The sequence below is a fragment of the Anguilla anguilla genome, chromosome 5, assembly GCF_013347855.1.
Source record: "Anguilla anguilla isolate fAngAng1 chromosome 5, fAngAng1.pri, whole genome shotgun sequence".
Classification (NCBI taxonomy): Eukaryota; Metazoa; Chordata; class Actinopteri; order Anguilliformes; family Anguillidae; genus Anguilla; species Anguilla anguilla.
The window spans coordinates 43,807,697-43,827,539 of NC_049205.1; the positions used below are offsets into that span (position 1 = coordinate 43,807,697).

Sequence of the window (19,843 nt, forward strand, 5' to 3'; positions counted from 1 at the left end):
ATGCAGTCACCAGTTGTGCGTCGTCTTATGGAACTACTGGCTGCAGCCGGCTCTGGCATAGTCTGGCCATTGATCCAAGACCGTGGGGCTCATCCAGGCTCCACAGCATGGTGCCTTAACCTCTTAAGGAACAAGCCAAATTTTGCCAATCCTTGCCCATTTAGGGGGTACCCTATTTAAAGCTTTATAACTCCAGACGTGAACACCACAGAGACTTGAAAAATGGCTTAAATGAAGCAAGACATTTGTACAATTTACAATACTAACACAGATTAGTTTATATTCATAATTTTGGAAGAAATAAAGTGCCACAAATGCAATTGTTTTGACAAAAAATCCAAAATAAATTTGCACTTTTTAAGTTTGCAATGAAATACTGCGAGATTGAATATATGCAGGAGGTTAAACTATACATGTGCTAGGTCAAAAACGTCTTGACCACAAGTTCATAAAATCTAAGGGTGGATATGTAGAACTACTATAGATGTATGAAGCAAAAACTAAGCAGTGTACCCAGCATCTCCAAATCTATCCAAAATGTCTAAATTATGCATTGCTGTAAATCATAACATATCCATGTATTTCACTACAAATCAACTGTTTTGACTCAAGAAAATCACTGTTGCATAATTTTCAAATGGGAATTACAAGCTTTCAGTCAGTACAGTGGTCTAAAATAGCTAGGTGTCCAGAAACATATCCAAAATCTCTCCAAAATTGAATAAAATGCTTTTTGTCCATTATAAAGCATATAAATGAGCCCCTTATGAGGGTTTAAGATGAAACATTGCTATCAGATTAAAAAAATAATGCAAAAACATTGTCACACAATGCGGTACAGTACCTAAATGTGTAATAATTAACTCGTGTGTATTTCTATACTCTGTACTCTCGTATGTTTTCTTGTATGGGGATGAGACAACATGAAAACAATTTTCACCCGTCCACCACGTTTTGGCAATGTTCCAGCTATGACGTCATCACTGTTGCATGCTTCACAAAAACTATTACACTTCCGTCTAACGCTTACATTACAGTGTAAAATATTTACATTATATAACACCACTAACCTATTTAAAGATACTCAATTTCAAAAATAACGTATATAACCGAAATATTTTGAACGGTAATACTTACATAGCAATGATGAAATCTCCTCTATGTTCAGTAGATAGAGACAGAGACGGTATCAATGATATTGTTCTATTCGCTTCTGTTTTGCTCCAGAAAACGATGTCAGCTAGGTCTATCAGCAAACATATGGTTTAGCTATGTTCAGAAGTCCTCAATAATAATAGTATTTTCCAAGAAATTACGAAATATCCTTGAACACGTTTCGTTAGGTGCATCGTATTTGTCTGCTAACAGAGTGATTGCGTAAGTGAATGCTATGCTAATAATATTTTCTGTTACGCTGACCTATAAAACGCTATTCCAAAAGCAGAATTAGACATGTTATACATCGTTAGAAAGCTTATACTCTCGCCTACCGAATAAATGAATTGTAAATCAAGTCAGACTGTACTAAAAAGGACGACGACGCCGTAAACAACAGGTGTGGTGTTACGCACAGCTATTTTGGAAGATACCCAGGCGTCACAGATGCGCCTATATTTCCCAAACGGATTGTCCAAGACAATATATGACCACGCAGTCTCAAAAGGGACATCTCTACACGTAAAACCAACAGTAAGGTTTTATATTTATTCAATATTTAGTCCCAGATATTGACTGTAGAATGACATGGTATCATTTTTAAAAACTTTTTCTCGTTTATTTCGTTATTCAGTGAGCAGCGTTTTCACTGCTGTATAGGCATATCTTAGTGCTATTGTCGGGTTTATCTTGCTGCTATGACGGAATACGATTTTTTAGTGGTGAAAGAATATTTTTATTAATGCCAGGATAGACAATATTGTCCATTATGTCAAGGGTGGGGGGTGTTTTTTAGATGAGACTGCAGGGAGGGGGTGCGTGTTAAATGAACGACCGGAGCGACAATGGTGGGGCTGCGAAACTCCGTTTTCGGCATAGTTGTCATGTATCGTCTACTAATGAAACTGAAACAACGCGTTTCTGTTTTCATCTCACACGTTGGTTGCAGTAGCACCGAATGTTTGACTTAATCTAGTAATCTAGGCACGCGGGCGTGCCCACCACTAGGGGCAATGCGCTAAGAGGTTAACCGAATGAGCCACCCAGCAGTCAAATTGTTCTTATTTTTGACAGTTGGAATGAATTTGCAAAATGATGCACTTGTTCAGCTGTGTATTTTCTTGTAAGAAGGAAAACTGCAGTCTTGAAAGAGATTTAGCCTATTTTCATGGTTAGTGAGATAAGAAAATAAACAAATAAAGCACATAATCCTTAAAGCTCTGCACAGTGGCTGTAATTTTTTGATAAAATTGATGTTATGTAAGCCTAACTAACAAATGCATGTTAAACAATTTTTTTCCATCTGCCGATTCTGCCTTTTATCTTCTGGAGCCTGAAACGAAATATTGGCAACTTGTCAATCTTGTTCTGTGTTTTAAGATCTTTGGTGTTTATCCTGAATTTGTTTCCCCTTTCACTCATCTTATATTTCTTGCGAAGTCCAAACTCGAGCCCATGTGCCTTTTGCTCCATTTATGGTCATTATGAGTTTGCAGCTGCTGCTGTTTGACAGACGTGCTCTTGCAATGATGGGTTCCTGACAGTTTCCCATGCCTACAGCTAGGTACACAGACTGGGGCCTCGCTAACATTTTTAGGTTTTTTTAATCTGTGGTAGCTACAGGGATTGCTGGCGTTTTCCATGCTGATACCCGTGATAAAAGCAAAGCTGCATCTCCATAATTTTTCTGTGTTTTCCAAAGGAGAGAGCATGGGAGAACTGCCCTGTCTCTGCATCACTTTATTAGAGTGATGTTGCTGGAGGAATTATAGAAGTTAAGGATGGAAGCCAGTTCATTATTGCTCTCTCCATACCTGTGTGGATGTGTTTGAATAGCTGGTTGATCATTGTCCCTTGCTTTTGTGATAAACAAAAGAATAGAGGGCTTTCCTTTTCAGTTGCAAGATGGAAAATTTCACTGGTACCCTTATCACTCACCGTCACCTGTTCAGTTGCTGTGGAGGCAGAAACATTTTATTGTTTGCCTTTGTTTGTATTCCTCACATGAGCAGAAATGAGGTTTTCCTGGTAATTCCAAACAAGGTTGCAGTCTTGAATTTCGCATCCCGTATTTCATCGGTGTCTTTGTCACTGGTGTTTTAATCTCAACTTGCTTCTTGTTAGAGAGAAACGAAAATGGATTGGATCCAGTTATGTTGCCTGAGCACTGGAGTATGTTTTACAAATTTTATGTAATGCGGTCACTCGTAAAGAATCGTTTGCACTGGCGCAGTCAATGGTCATGGAGATTGTAGAAGTGTTCCACCCTCCTGTTTATTCCATGCAGCCTCCCAGTCAACTGTTCATCTCCTAAATGTCTTTGTTCTCACCTTGCAGGTGCGGTGATCGGAGATGGCCAGTCCGCCGTGGCCAGCAACATCGCCAACACAACCTACCGGCTCCAGTGGTGGGACTTCACCAAGTTTGATCTCCCTGAGATCAGTAACGGTAAGCCTGTGTAGCCTGCCACTTTGGCTAGGATTTTGTTTTTATGTGTAGGCTTAATAAACACTGAAACAATATATAGGTTTTATTTGTTTGTTTGTTTATTTATTTATTTATTTATTTATTTATTTATTTATTTATTTATTTATTTATTATTTGACAGGGACAATGCACATTGATCAACATCACTATTATGCGATGTAAATGTGCCAGATTTAGCTAGATCGCTAATTTCCATCTGTTGTCCCTGGGCAGGCTGATGTTATGATGCATATATAGAGAGTGATGAGTGAGGGATAATTACGTCCATGTTCTTAGATTCTTTCATTTCAAACCAACAGCCCAAGCCTTCCAAATATCCCTCCATCCTCAAATCATTAGACCCAATCTGCCATTCATCCAAGGCTGTTTGACTAGTGGTGTGTGATGGGGAAGGGAGAGTGAGCGGGATGAATGGGGCTCGAAACCCCCCATGGGGTGGGAATTCCAGATGTTCTCAACAAGGTTTTTTTTTTTTTGTATTTTATTAATATCAGAGCCTACCCTCGTGCTGACTGGCTTGTCTTGAATAATTTGCGCTGTTTGAACTGTGGAGCGAATCCCTGGTGAGCCGTGTGTTCAAAGTGACCCAGTTCCTCATGTAAAAATCCCAGCGCGCAGGAAGTGAAGAACAACGCTTCGCCGCTCGAGTCCTCCTGGAAGCCTCGGGCCGTGAAACCCGTCGTGAATCGATCTCGCGTCGTAAGGTCAACGGTGGAATTTCCTCTGCAACTTCAGCGTTCAAAAGTCATCATTCTGTCGAGATCTTTGCTCGTGCTTGTCAAGTCTAGTCAGTAAAATGCAGGAGCTCCATGCATGTCTGTAAGAGATTGTGGTTAAACTCACCCTAGCGCTGTTGGATTGAGTGATATAACGTCGTAATCACCGCGTGTGTAATGCTCGAGATTGCCTCCCCTTCCCAGTGGAAATGGAATTCCATCCGGGCAGGTTTTCTTCACAAGCCTGACCTAGAAACAGGGCTCACATCCTCGTGTTATTGTTTGTCATAGATCTGTGCGCACCGAAACCCGCGCCTCGCCACTGCAATTACCGCGTGCTCTGACACTACGTTTATTTTCCGATGAAATGGCCTTTTTCAGTTTTTTCTCTTAGAAGCCTCTTGCATTCCTCCCGATCACCTCAGTCAGCATCGGAAAATAAGAATCGCATCAAATGGGGAGAGCAAGGATATATTTCTCGCAAAGCGTCGCGTTTGTGAAAGATACGCTATTTGGGAAACCTTGGGGGGGGGGGGGGGGGGGGGGTTGCAGTTATAAAACTATAATCCCCTGTCTTACATTAGGCTTCTGATGAAAACGAATGCCTCTTATTAGATTAGATTTTGCAGTGTAATTGAACCGTGGCGCCATCTGTAAGCGTTTCGGAAATTACGGCTCCTTTGTCAGGCCCGCGCCGGCGTCTCCGGTGCTTTCGGCCGAGGTTCACCGCCGTGCGGTGGCTTCGGATGATCGGTGCCCCCGTCAGACAAAGACTGAACTGTGAAATGGAAAGTAAGTCGCTGAGTAATTCAGGTGAATTATGCCTACGCCTTCATTAAATCAAGTGCCTCTGTAATGGTTGAATTTTTTTTAAAAATGAGCACCATAAGCACAGGTTTTACATTACATTACATAACTCTTGATGTTATTTGTCCTGCTCTGTTGGCACAGAATGGACCTATGCAGAGAATCTTGCGGGCCATTCTTCCCCTAGCTTGTTCTTTGTTCGATCTCTCCTTGACAAGCCTCTCTTATGTCATGTCCCCGTTGACCTAGAGTTGCTTTCTAAATGAGCATGTACAGTCTTCCTGATTTCCTCTATTATTGCTTATTTTTCTTACTGAATCATTTCAGATCTTTAGCCAACATGTAATATTAGACAAAGGTAAAAAAATAATTTTTTTATTTTTATTATTTATTTTATTTAATGAAAAAAGTTTTCAAGCACCCATGTTCAAAGTTAATTTCCCCCTTAGTTATGCAATCAATCAAATAACCAAATTTAATTAGCAATTAGATTAAGTTGCTTGAACACTGCCAGCCTTGATTGCAGCCAGCCCTGTTGAATCTAAATCTCACTCATATTGAATCTAGAGAACCATCAGCACTTCTACAAGCACGCTATGCCAAGATCAGATGAAATTCCAGAAGAGACGAGAAGAGCGTTGTTGAAATATATCAGTCTTGAAACAGTTACAAAAAAGCCATTTCCAAGGCTCTGGGGAAATACAGTGGGAGCCAAATAGAGAACACTTGGAACAGTGGCTAATCCTTCCAGAAATGGCTGGCCTGCCAGAATTTCTGCGAGGGCGCTGCAACAACTCTTCCAGGAAGTCATAAAAGATCCCAAAACTGCAGGCCTCCCTAGCCTCAGCTAAGGTCAGTGTTCATGACTCCACAATAAGTATGAGGCAGAAATGAGATTAATGGGATAAGGCGGACACCACTGCTAACCAGGAGAAACATCAATGCTTGTGCCACATTTTCAAAAAAGTGGATCCTGGATGATCCCTAAGCCTTTTGGGATAACGTTCTATGCACAGATGATTCAAAAGTGAAACTTTTTGGATGACACGGGTCCCATTATGTCTGGCATAAAGCAAATACAGCAGTTCATAGCAAGAACATGTCACCAACCGTCAAACATGGTGGCAGTGTCATGGTGTGGGGATGCTTCGCTGTCTCGGGGACGTGGATGACTTGCCATTCTTGAAGGGGCCATGAATTCTGCTCTGTACCGGAAAACTCTTAAGGAGAATGTCTGGTCATCCTCTCCGTGAGCTGAAGTAAAATTGGGTTATGCAGTTATATAAACGTTCGGAGTGGCCTGCGCCAATAGAGATGCTGTGGCAGAACCTGAAACGAGCAGTTCATGCTAAAAAACAAACTACCAGTTTGTCTGAAGTAAAGCATTTTTGCAAATAAGAGTGGGCTAAAATTCCTCCATAGTGACGTGAAAGACTGATATCAAAATATAGGTTGCATTTATTGCTAATAAAGGTGCTGCAACCAGTTATTAGGTTTATGGGGGTAATTACTTTTTCACATGGGTAATATGACTGATAACTTTTTTTGTCAAATAAATAAAAAAATAATTTTAAAACTGCATTTTTTGTTCACTCCGGTTTCATTTGTCTGATATTAAATTTTGTCTAAAGATCTGAAACCGTTCACTGTGACAAATATGCAATAATAGAGGAAATAAGAAAGGGGGGAAACTTTTTCACGGCACTGTAAGTGCAGCCAGCTCTAATATGGCAGAACGCTGTCTAAATGGAAATTAAAGCAGGAGTGAAGGATGCATCTGTGTGTCTATTTATAGCTGAGGTTGGCAACAAGGGGCAGTATTTGTTGTATGCAATAATAGAGGAAATCAGAAAATACTTTTTCACAGCACTGTAAGTGTCAGTTTGGTCTGCACATGACATGAAAAGGGTTTTTGGTGCTTACCTTCTTCATTAGTCTGCTGTCATCCTACTGATTAAAATTGGCATCCAGCTAACATTTTGGATCAAGTGTGGCGTGGCCTGCTCCATCGTTTTGAGTCGTTTTGACCCAGATGCACCTTTTGGGTTTTATATATGGCTGTTAAGATGAGAATCTCAACCTCCTTGTGATGTTATTAATGTCTCTTCTCCAAACTTTTCAGCAAGATATGCTCATTTTAATTAAAATTGATTTTGAGGAAAATGAAGGCTCCACAGTTCAATTGTCCATGTCTGATTTGACAAAAATGACTTTTCTGCACAAGCAACCCATTGCGACCTCCATCTCAAAACAATAGAACAGGTTTCCTGATGATAAGCATTAAAATATTATGAACACTGACATCACTGATTAAAGAGTGCAGCGGGATTTTGCCTGCCTTTGCGTTCTCCCCGCCCCTTACCTACACAGCTCTGATTAGTGGGTGGCAACACCAGCAAGCCACGCCTCCCTGCATATGATCATCCTGCCAACAGAGCCCACGAGCGTGCTGTCTTGTTTCTCTCACGCTCTCTTTGCTTTTCTCTGATTATCACAGGGCTGCCCTGTGCTGCTAAATAGATAATATTCCAAATTGTATTTTTATCATTTGTTTTCTCTCTTTTTTTTTTTTTTTGGCGCTCGCAAATGTTTGCTTTGGCACATAGATTGCCCTATGCAGGAAAACGCCCATTTCCATTTATTTTCTGTTCATTAACTTCATTTATGCAGGGGCAGCGTTCATTTATACAAAGACCTAATGGGGACAGTGCACATTTATCAGCATTTCATGTAAATGTGTTGGAGGAACCTTTTGAGCTAATTCTCATCACTCGTCCCTGGGAAGGTTAAAGCAAAAGCTACTAGCTAATGTCACAGATATTACTGTTGATCTGTAATGTCTGGCTTTTGCTTTTTGTCTCACGCACAACTCTGCTGTTCTGTGCTTAGCACCGCCAAAGAGAGATTTCAACAAATTGAATTGTGAATTGGGCCTGAATTGTCACTTGACTGATCGGGCAAGCGGCCCAGCAGTTTTACTTGCCCTGCACCTGCTTTTACTAGCAAGTGGGCAAGTGTTATTGTTGTCATGTCACATTATAAAAATTCTATAGTGCTATAATGTGGCTTTATTCTTTGATGCAGCACTGAGAGGTTATGCACTTACTGTTCGTGTCTCAGGAGTTTGGAGTATGTAGCCTACAGCTGTGTGTTTGGCAACATCATGCTTTTTGCATCTCGGAGGTATTATCATTGTGGAAAATTATTAGATGACCTACTTTGTTTTCCCCCTCCATACTCTCATTTTTATAATTCTAACTTAAATTGGGTCTTAATTGGCTCTCAAGTTACCAGTACTGTATACCCTGTAGCAAAATTTGCTGGGTGAGTTTTGAGGATGCACATGGTGATGAACATGCTGATTGCAAAACTGTAAAATATATTTATTTGTCTTTTGGTTTACTACAATGCAAATTATCATTATTTAGATGTTAGGATATTTTATTGCTGTTATCCATACAGTTGCAGAACTGCTTGTTCCGCTACACTTGCATTAAGCAGCGTTGACACTAAACTAAGAAATATGTCGATTCTTATGACACAGGGTTGTGCCAGAATTTATGTTATATGCAAAATAAATAGCTTGCAATAAACCGATATAACATTGCAAGGGAAAGACAATTCATCTTCTTTCGTTAGATATTTGAAAAATAGCGCTGGCACTGAATTGGGCAAGTCCTCCAAAAGCTATTTAGCTTTGTTTCATCTCACACCAAGTGGCTTTGGTCGCCCCGAGCTCCTAAACAGCATTATGCATCCAACTTCTTTATCCTGGGGAAATTGCAAAGCCCTTTTGATGCTGAGCAAAGAACACAAGTAATTTTCTCCTGAATAATTACTCTTCAGAGCCCTGAGAATATGTATGGTTATTTGCGCTATTTCTATTGCGAGGGCACTCCAGAACCCTTTCCCAGGCTAGTGTGTCTGTTAATTTGTTGAAATAAAGAACACTTTGTTTCATTAGTGCACCTTGGTTTTGTTGCTGTACCCCGGTTTCCTCAGTTATATGGGTCTGCAGAATCCTTATTAAAAGTCTTTCATTGAAGTATTAAGTAGGGTACGACGGTAAACCTCTAGATGCACAGTGCACCAAGCACGGTAGATTTTTGTGATACAGATTTCTTTTGGACCCTCTTGAGGAAGTCATGATGGGAGTGCATTATTTTTATGTACATGTGCCAGTGTATGTGCAGTGTGTGGTACTTCAGTTGCTGACTATGCAGTGAAGAACCTTTTGATTTCGCCAGTAAAGCGAAGGCTGGAACGTGTTCTTGCACCAGTCGTTGTCCTTTTGCTTTTAGGCTGCAAGCCAGAGTGCATGCACAGCAGAAAAATGGGAGAAGATATGTTCGCTTTGAATTAATGATCACAAGACATGAGAATATATATATATTTTTAAGCATGCACAAACTTCTCACTCGTCTGCTGTAAGACTGATTATTCTGACCGAAACAGCAGTTCAAAGTCTCCCTGCAAGCCTTCAGCTCTCTCTCAATTTCTGAACCTTTTTTTTTTTTAAGGACCTCAAGGTGATATTTTAGATTGTTAACAGACAGTAACATATATCCTGTGCTTCCTCGCACTGTGAATTTTATATGCTTCTGTCCTGGCAAAACTGCTGATATTAGCCCTGGCAACTTACTTTTACCCCAAGATATGTGGTAGGCATGAATAGATTAAGTCCACAACCCACAGCCTTGATACCATCATCCTCCTTTCTGTGAGACCGTGAAATTAAATTTGCTGATCATGGAAATTTCTAGATAGTGGTCCAGCGGGAGTTTTATCACTCGCCTGGCATTAGCCGGGTAGCCCAAAGGCTTTTGTGAAATATTTAGCCTAACTTGAAGTGTCATTTATAAGTATGGCAGGAAAATCATTGTGTTCTTTTGTCAAATAATTGTCTGTTCTCTTTGGATGATTTGAGCTGGGTTGTATATTTTTAAACCCTAAATTCGGAGTGATTCAGAACATCGCATAGCTTATTGGTACGAAACCAATGAAATATGATGTTAACAAAAAACCCTTATTAAAATAGTATATCATCCACAGCATGTTTGTCATCCTTATAGGTTTGAAGATAGTTTCCATGAATTGATGGCTTCTAAAGGTAACAAGTTTCTTAACAAGTATTTTATGAATCTATTTAGGTCTCCCTGTGGTATTGTTTGTACATGCCTCAGTAGCACATCACACACATGTATGATGTAGTTTAGTTTTGTCATTGGTTGGCATATTGGCACCTGGACTTGAATTGATGCCTCCGTAAGGTTTTGATGGTTGAATTGATTGAAGTGGTAGCTAGTATGGACTGTCCCTGCTTCAGTTCTCCAGCAGAGCTCCACACTATTTCAAGCAGAGGAAAGAGATGCAAGAGTCTCTGCCATATTGCTGATATATAATTGATTAGGTAACTCTTTGCGGGATTCAGCAACAGCTGTTTGGGGCAGCCACGGGGGAACAAGCGGGAATCATCCCCAGCTCTGAATAGAAGCATAGAAATTGAACTGGTATCATTAACTGAGTTGGTGCAGTTGACTGCTCCATGTCAGCTCAGACGGACATGCAGTAAGCAGGTGACTGAGCATCATGGTATCGCAGGCTGTGTGGGAAACTAAAAGCACTTGTGCTGCAGTCATTCTGATGGAGTAGCAGTGAGATGGCGGTATACTGCCCTCGGCATCCATTTTCTGTGCTTCGCTCCCTTGGTTATAACGGGCTTGGTGCTCGTCCCTCACTGCATCTGTTTCACACTGAGCTCGTTGGCGTGATCACTGGACTAATCATAGTGAAGGAGAACATCTGCCAATTTGATATACTGCCACATCTCCTCGCTCCCCAAGCTTGCAGAAGCTTTCTGTCCAAAATGATGACAAATGTTTTCTTTTCTCTTTTAAAAAAAAAAATTATTAGTGTTCAGGCACCTTGTTAGTGCTTTTGTGGCACTTTATGGGTCCGTAGCACTTTTTTTTAGTATTTTAACTGGCGTCTGGTTGAGAGAGCTTTGAGTTTCACCTGCTCTCATGTAGACTTTGTGCCCATTTCCGCCATTCCCCCTCACGAAACGTGGCAGGAAGAGTTATTAGTATGTGATGTATGGGCCTGCGAGCCCTGCACATTAAGTCAGTAGTGATGTTTCCTTACACATGAAAGGAGCGCTCTCCTTTTTATGTTCCACATTAATGATGTGACCCTCAAGTCCCACGTACAAGTAGATTACACGTGTTAGAACCGTGTGTTTTTTTTCTTTTTCCCGTGAGGATATATGGACCAGCTTGGTGAAATGTGTTTGGCGCCAGTCTGCTCTGCTGAGAGCTGGGAGGGAGGGAGCTGCTGTTTTCTCGCATAGCCGATGCACGGCTGATCACGGGGAGATCGTTCCCTTGTGGTGGGTGTACCGGTTCCTGCTATTTTCATCCTTGCTCCACCCCCACCGTATCTTGGTTTGAGAGGCCTTCTCCTTGAGCTGCCAAATTAATTGGCTGTTGGAACCACTTAATATCACAAACATCTAATGCTTCCAGAGCCGGAGGGGGAATTGACAAGAAGTTCAAAATAAATAATTATTTATTTATTTAGAAATGTGCAGTGCTAAAGGAAATTTCTTGTCAGTCCTGTAGTCCAAGTTTTAACCCCTTAGAATTCTCCCCTGTCTTGAGTAAACCCCATTATCTCCAAAACTACACGCAGTACTGTACTGACATGGTTCAAAGCTTGAAATAAAGAGCACATTTGTAGCAAAATGACCAAATCCTCTGATCCTATGGGAGTCGCACTTAATAAACATACAGAGCGTATTCTGAAATGTATTCCGTTACATGTTTTTGAAATTTATTCTATATCATATGTACTTCTGATACCATACGAAACCAGATTTATTTTTCCAATGGTTCGTCGGGTTGTCTACAACACCTGGAAAATATTTTTGAGTCAGTTGGACAAAGCAGTAAAATGTCGCTTGTTTTACCAAAGGGGGCCCGTGTGTCCCCAGAATCTCTCCAAATTCTAACTTTGTGAATATATTTTTTCCCCAGCCATCTTTTACTTCCAGAAGCTAATTTTATCTAGAGTAGTACCCTCTGGAACCATGCTAACCACGTTCCCTCTTTCTGGCAAAACCTTGTATTTCAGTCAGAAGGTGTCCTTTTGGAGATCTTCTGTGCACAAAACCTATTCATAATGGTTGCTTACGGACACACACACACAACAGCCTCAAATCACAAACTATCGCTACTGTCACTCTCCAATTCCTTCAATACTTCCTTCAGAGTCCTCCTCTTAAGCTTGCTTGCCATGATTGGACTTTTGAAAGAATATGCAGATGAACAAAGGCCCTTATAGATGGTGCAAAGCTGTACCTCCTATTGTCATATACAACATTTTTTTTTCTAGGTGCTACACATTTAAAAAACAAAACAAATAATTTAAGTTATGACAGCTTTGCATTTTTCACAAAGTAAAGACCTAACCAGATGTACAATAGTACTATGTAACTGTTTGAGCAATGCAGTTAAATACTGTTGAACAGCGAGCCAAGTTCTGAGGGGCAAGTAGCGCTGAGCTGTTGTCCTCCTTTCACACCTGGCCCAGCAAGTCTCCTCTCCCATTGCGATTCAAGGCATATTGGAGCATTGCCCGTGCCCATTTGGGATGAGAGATAACACTGAAAGCTTCTTTTAGCACAATTCATGCTGCCAGGTCCATGTTCACAGGACATAAGAGTAAGTCAAGAAAACTGTCACAGGAAAAGGGTCTTTTTTTTTTTTGCACTGTTAATCCAACTCTTCTCGAGCAGGAAGATTAGTCTCTGAAATAATTCAACTTGCTCAATAATTAATTAGTTCTGGGAGTGGAAGTCATTCTAATGCAAAGTTCTTTTTAATTAAGACTAGTTCCAAATGTCATGCTAATCGCCAAGTGGTGCACAGGCTTGTAGGCTGCAATTCAGGAATGAAAGCATTCTTTAGTAGGCTATTTGCTTTTAGAATTTTATCAAATTATCGTAAGATTAGAAATGCAAATTGTCAGATTTGGCAGCAAGTGGTGAGTCTTTTGTTCCAACGAGGTTCGGTTTTTAATTTTCATGAGTGCCATTGTTTGCCTTCTGAATGTCAAATTATGTGTGATCACTGGCACGGTATTAAATTGCATAATGGCAATAACACAGTCCATCTTGATCATAGTGTGAAGCAAATGAATACTACTTCTTAACATGCTACATTTATCTTTTGTTTTTATTATTCATGCCATAAGGAACACCTACTCATTTAGATTTGGCCACTATGTAACATATTTTACCCACATTTATAGCTGTCAGACCTATTCGATAATGTTTAGCTGTTTAATCAAGACTTTATTTGGAGCTGTAGTAGGTTTTGTATGTCTATTGTTTTACGGATTTGTTATAGCAAATAGCACAGCAACAGTGCGCACGCATGCACACACGCACACACACACACACACACACACACGCCTGCTCCCATGCTTTCACCATTACACTTCAGACAGCTCTTAGGTGCTACACCAGGTCTGCTTTATACAGTTCTCCTAAAAGTATACTATTAAAAGGGATGTATTGTATTTACTTTACTAAATCACTCTTTTGCATAATTAACATTATGAACATGGAAGGGTTTTACTCTCCTCGTTAACAGCCGTGTCCTGTATAGGGGGAAGACCCATCCATCACCTCAGTGGTTATTGTAGGTAGCAGACTAAACCCATGGGGAGAGGTCATTCATTCTAGGGGCCTACATCGAAATAGCCCCCAGTAAAGCAGGAGTAGCTCTATTTTAGTTTCACTTGCCTGCAGTTGACGTTCCTGCCTAATAAATCTGCCATCCCATTACTCTCTATGATACACAGTATCGTAAAGGTGTCTCTCCTCCTTAAATGCTGGGTCTAAATGGGGAGTTAAAGTGATTTAAGCAGGAGGGAGCCATCTCTGTTGCAGATAGTATTGTGTGGTAGGAGTTGACCTTTATAAAACTCTCCTGAAATTATATAGTGAGGGACAGGGCTTCTAGTCAATAGCTTCTGGGTTCATGGAGATGGCTGTTATTTTCTGTAATCAATTTCATTAGTCCTGTGTTGTTCAGTGAAAGTGTTTGCAGTGACATATTCAGTAAAGGCATTTACATAATTATAATGTACCTAATTACGGCATCGCACTCAAAAGTCATTATGGGAAGGATTCAAGAGCTTTGTGTATAAAATTGATACTTTCCCCAAACCAAAATTATGTAATTATGAAGAATTTCATAATGAGGTCATCTTGAACTCTACATGCATTTATGGGGGGTAGATTAAGCTTATAAGATTCAGAATTTAGAACTAAAATGAAAATATTCTTTATGAAGATAGTTGTTTTGAGGTGTAAACATATTCAGCTTTAAAAGGGTTTAAATTGGGGGTGTCTCGTGGCGTAGCCTGTAGAGCACTGTCCACGTGCTCATTACGAGCCGCGACGTCGCACTTCTCTCCCTCTCTCTTCCCCTGTTCTTCACTGTCTCTCTGCACTGTTCTGTCTAATAAAGCTGAAAAGCCCAAAAAATATATTTAAAAAAAAAAAGGGGGGGGGATTTAAATTTATAATATTGCATGTTTACAGACTGGTTGGAGGACATACTGAAGTAGACTGTACGCAGGATGTTGTGCTGCAATTGCAGGGATCACTACAGAAAAAGCGTTAATCTCTTTTATTTACCCTGCCCTCTTCCCATGCAGCCTCTGTCAACGTGCTGGTGCAAAACTGCAAGATCTACAACGACGCCAGCTGCGACATCTCAGCCGACGGGCAGCTCCTGGCAGTCTTCATCCCCAGCAGCCAGCGGGGCTTCCCGGACGAGGGAATCCTGGCCGTCTACTCTCTGGCCCCGCACAACCTGGGGGAGATGCTCTACACCAAGAGATTTGGTGGGTCTCCCTCAAAACACACCCCATCGGTCTAATGTGTGCATTTCTATAGGAAGGCCGGGAAAAATGGCGGCTGGAAAGTGGTGTTGATTGACAGGGGCTTTTGGTTACCGGCTTAGTCTGGATAATATGTACGTGAAGTCAAATGTTTGTGGACATCAAAAACAAAACATAACAAAGGAACCTAATAACTGCAAACACTATCAGAAATTAGACAAAGCAAAGTGTCGTTCCCTTTCATCATTAATTGCTATAAATATGCCTTTAAAATACACATGCTCCATTCATATAGTTATTGTGCCCTTGGCTGTTATACTTTGTGTTATGGCTCCAGGTCTGCTTTGGCTATTACAAAATTCAGAGCAGACCTGAAGCCATAACACATATATACTACCCTATGAAGCTCAGAAGTCCCAGAGGTCCTTGGGACAAAAGGAGCCTCGCTCCCATTATTAGAGCCGTTGGCTAACTCTCCCTGACTCTTAGTTTCACATTTATCGCTGTCTACGGACTTTTAAGAGGTTGCCTTGACCTGCATTGGTCTGCTGTATTATGTCCTAACCTTAACAAGCCACAGATTGAAGACACTGGGAATTACAGCCTTGCAGTACCACAGGGGACCTCTCTTTCTTTTTGACATCCTTAACAATCTGAAGCCTCAGGGGCCCATTGCCTTGAAATATGAATTAAGATGTTGAAGTATAAACATGGAGAGCGAGAGGGTACTTTTCATGTTAAGTTCAGATTGGTGCTATTCTCTCCCGATTAGTGTGAGCATCTTTCCTTCATTTAAATGTTTTATGTAAATACAAAATCAGAATGTACAGTACCATTTTAAAAAAATCTAGCCTTTTTAGCTTCGGGCCTGCTGTGTTCTGCTCTTTTCTGTTCTGAAACACTAGGTTACCATGTGCCAAGTATATTATGCACATTTATTTCCACATTTTAATCCTTATATAAAGTGAAGCCCTCCCCCCTTAAGACACAGACTATGGTATTATTTGGAGACTGCTGTATTGAAGAAATTAAAAGAATAAGTTTCCTGGAGTCAGCCAACTTGGTTATTATCCTTAAATGCTTGTACACTTAATAAAAGTAGTCTTAATAACTGTTAGCAGTTTGTGTATAAACAAGTAAATTAGGTTGTGTGAGTCTTAAAAACAAAACGAATTTAAAAAAAAAATTCTATTTAGGAGGCTTTAGAAGACAAATTGGGTGGTTATTCATTTGAAAGTGTTGAGTCAAATGAATTGCCTTCTCATTTCCTGGGAGGATGTCGGAAGGTGGAAGGGCTGAAAATGAAACACGCTCTGGTCTGATTTAGTGTGCGCAGCTGCGATAACTGAGAATATTTAATTAAGCGTTCTGTCAAACGTGATTGAAGAGCGACAGCAGAAGAGGTTTTCTTTTCCCTGATGAAAGGTACTGAGCTCTGAGAAAGTGGGCTGGTGTGTCACTACTGCCAACGTGGTTACTGCAACGTGGCAGTCTTTGTTTGGATTCAGTACCAATGTTTCCTCCTCTCTGACTGTGACAGTTAAATGTTAAATGTATTGCAAAATGTAGGACTTGGATTGTTTGGCATCACAGCGTTGTTTGGCCGTGTAAGTCAGGTGACTGAACGCTGCTTTGTCCTTTGCCTTCTCTGTTCAATAGGTCCCAACGCCATTTCAGTCAGCCTGTCGCCCATGGGCCGCTACGTGATGGTGGGCCTGGCCTCCCGTAGGATCCTGCTGCACCCCACCACCGACCACATGGTGGCGCAAGTGTTCCGCCTGCAGCAGCCCCACGGTGGAGAGACGTCTATGCGGGTGAGTTGGGCGGCTATAACGGCTGTTATTTTTGAAAATACATTTGGAACCCAATGTAGGGCTGAACACCCAATGTGGGGGTCCAATTCCTGGCCTAATTTGGAACGTCCAATTATCTACAACTGCAGTTGCATTCATTGGTGGACCCCACTGCCAATTCGGCAGAATGTAGACATCTTTGGATCACCTCCGAAACACTTAGTGTTGCCAGCTGCTTCTTTTCACACCAATTCCTGTAGCCAAGCTCGCACAGAGAGGATTCTGAGGACGACCTTTTATACACGGCTTTGTGCTGTCCACGAGCACCTTACTGACCAGCAGCAGTAGCTGAAGCGTGGACCCTGTAACTGACTGAACCCTCCCCATACCCTAGGCCTCTGGAGGGCCGCAGTGTCTGCTGGTTTTTGGTGTGTTCCCGGCACAAGTGTTTCATTTAAGTGAGTTATTGGCTAAGGAATCCACACCTTCTTCTCAAGGCCTTATTTGGCAGCCGGTTGAAAGGAAGCCACAAAAACCCGCAGACGCTGCTGCCCCCTTGGGATTCAGTTTGACACCCCTGCCCCAGGCGACGCAAACGCCGATCGCTCATCACCAGATGGAGCCATCGACCGCGGTCGGCACTGGCACTGTCTGGATTTGATCCCTTACCGCGCGGCTCATCCTTGCACCGCAACCCGGCAGCCCCTTTTTTCAAGCTTATTTATTGTGCAGAGTCGATGTAGTGATAACATGCCAGGAAATGAAAGCGTGACCCGATTGATGAGGCAACCTTGCAGTCCTTTTCTCTCCGGTTGCACCCTGTTTAATGAAGTCCCCAGTAAGGGGAACTCTTTTTCCGAGAGGGCAGTAAATTCTTGGGTCGTAAAAGGCCTGCGTTTGCGGGCCCTGTGCGATGCACAATATAGATGGCGGTGCTGGGAGTCGTCAATCTCCCCCCCCCCCATCGTAATGAGATCTCTTTCCTCAATCATCCCCCCTCTCGTCTGCCTTGTTGCTTGTGTCTCAGGCCCGTCCTTTCACGCGATTGCCTCCTTTCTCATTCCAGGTAGCAGTGTATCCATCGCCGGGGACCTCATTTGTTCTAAGCACAGCTACAACGTGGCTCGTTCGTCTTCTTGCAGCACAGTTTATGGAGGCACCCGGGCCTCACATTCCTAGAGTGCAGTATTTTGTAGCGGGAAAATTTGCCAATACATTTTGTTTATTTTTTTGTTGTTTTATTTTCTTTTGTGCAAACTCTTGAAACAAGATGAGAAAGAGAGTGTCTCTTTGCCACAGCATTTTCAGCCTGTTCAGCCTGCTGCTTTTTATATTTTGTGAGCAAAGAACCTGTACAAACTTTGGAAATGGTGATTTATCAGAACTTTTAGATGCTCATAACTGTAAGAAATTGGATTTTGTTGCAGGGAGGAAAACAAGTTTATCTGACTCCATTCATTTCAAATTCTGCAACCTGGATATTTATGGAAACGGGTCCGCATATTCGTGCATTGTGGCGTGCTTATTCAAAACGATGGGCGGCAAGACCCCGTACACCGGAGAGGGAGACTAGTCCATTATTTGCCATTATTCAGTTGGAGACACCTGTAAAAAGATCCAAAATAAATACGGCATGCTTACACATCCAGATAACAAGACAAAGAATTGGATACGAAGCAACCAGGCAGAATCAGCAGGGCCACCACGAGTAAATAAAATTTCAATTAGCACATCAGGAAATGGTGGTTATTGTCAACAAGGTCCAGCATCACAATACAGTGTAGGAATATAGCACAAGCGAACAGGTCGTGAAATGTCATCACAAATATAATTGCTTAATTGAGCATAACAATACAAGCAGCAGATTATACAAAGAAAACTTTGCATGACATTTGATGGTGCGTGAAATAAAAAACTTTCTTGTGACGCAATGGAAAGAAAGACAGACTGTGCTTCAACTGAGGAAAGAATCTTACCCGATAGAACAAGAGGTGGTACGATCTTTGTGAAATGTACAAGTTGTGTGGGTGCAAGGAATATATGTGGCTGGACTGTGATAGGAGAAAGCCGTACAGTATCTGGAGGTAAAATTGTATTTGAGATTGATTCTGTAACCATTCATCCAATACTGAATGCATAGACACAAAAAGGCTATTGTTTGAATTCAGAACCTTGATTTATACTAACTTAGCTGGTGACAGGTTGGTCAATAGAGGTTTTGCATTGTTTCAAGAATACAAAAATAAAGTTTTGAAAATAAATCAGAAGTAATTAGAAAATAATATATTTAAAGGCTGAGAACAGGTATCCTTCACTGTATTAGTGATAAAAACAATGAGAATCTTCAATAAGGGTATTGAAAGGGCATAATATGGTATGCTACTGTGTTGAGCGTTCAGTCGTAACTGGTCATGTCGCTGAGGTTCTACTGTACATTATTGTATACATAATGTACATAATTTATATTTTTGTTATTGACATTATTATTGTTTTTGTTGATATGAGCTGCTGTTTTACGTTTCACTGTAGATCTTGCGTTGTTAGCTCAGCATCCAGTTACCCTCCCTCTCTCTCCCTCAGAAATACGGTATTATCACCACTTTCCAAAGGATGGCCTGGCGTCACATTCAGGCTCTGTGTTTAACAGACCAGCCCAGGTCAGAATGGCACTCCTGTCTGGCTGGAGCCAAGCTTCAGTGTGTTTGTCTTTAGACAGCGGGGAGAAGAGTGTGTTCTCTTTGGCGAGGGTTTTAAGTAGGAGCATGACCTAGATTCTCAGAGAACGCAGTTTACTTGAAAAGAGTCTGTGGCATAAACAAAAAGTGCCCTTGAGCCCTGGCTCATTTTCAAACACAGGCCTCTTCAATGGGGATTGTATCAGAAAGCATGGGCTTCACCTGCAGAGAACTGAAGGGAGGCTAATTGTCTAGTTTTTTTCCCCCTTTTATTATTTTTCGGTGGATCGAGGGTTAG

The 19,843-nt window shown here is 41.4% G+C and overlaps 1 protein-coding gene across 2 annotated transcripts in view; it reads left to right on the plus strand.

The window, feature by feature from the left end:
* Nucleotides 1-19,843, plus strand: part of LOC118227463 (activating molecule in BECN1-regulated autophagy protein 1-like) — a 107,800-nt gene that overhangs the window by 54,018 nt on the left and 33,939 nt on the right. For both annotated transcript variants that reach the window (XM_035417958.1, XM_035417959.1), the window contains exons 12-14: nt 3,493-3,603; nt 14,892-15,080; nt 16,737-16,891. In XM_035417958.1, coding sequence (XP_035273849.1) covers nt 3,493-3,603; nt 14,892-15,080; nt 16,737-16,891 — 455 coding nt within the window. The remainder of the gene's footprint in view (nt 1-3,492; nt 3,604-14,891; nt 15,081-16,736; nt 16,892-19,843) is intronic.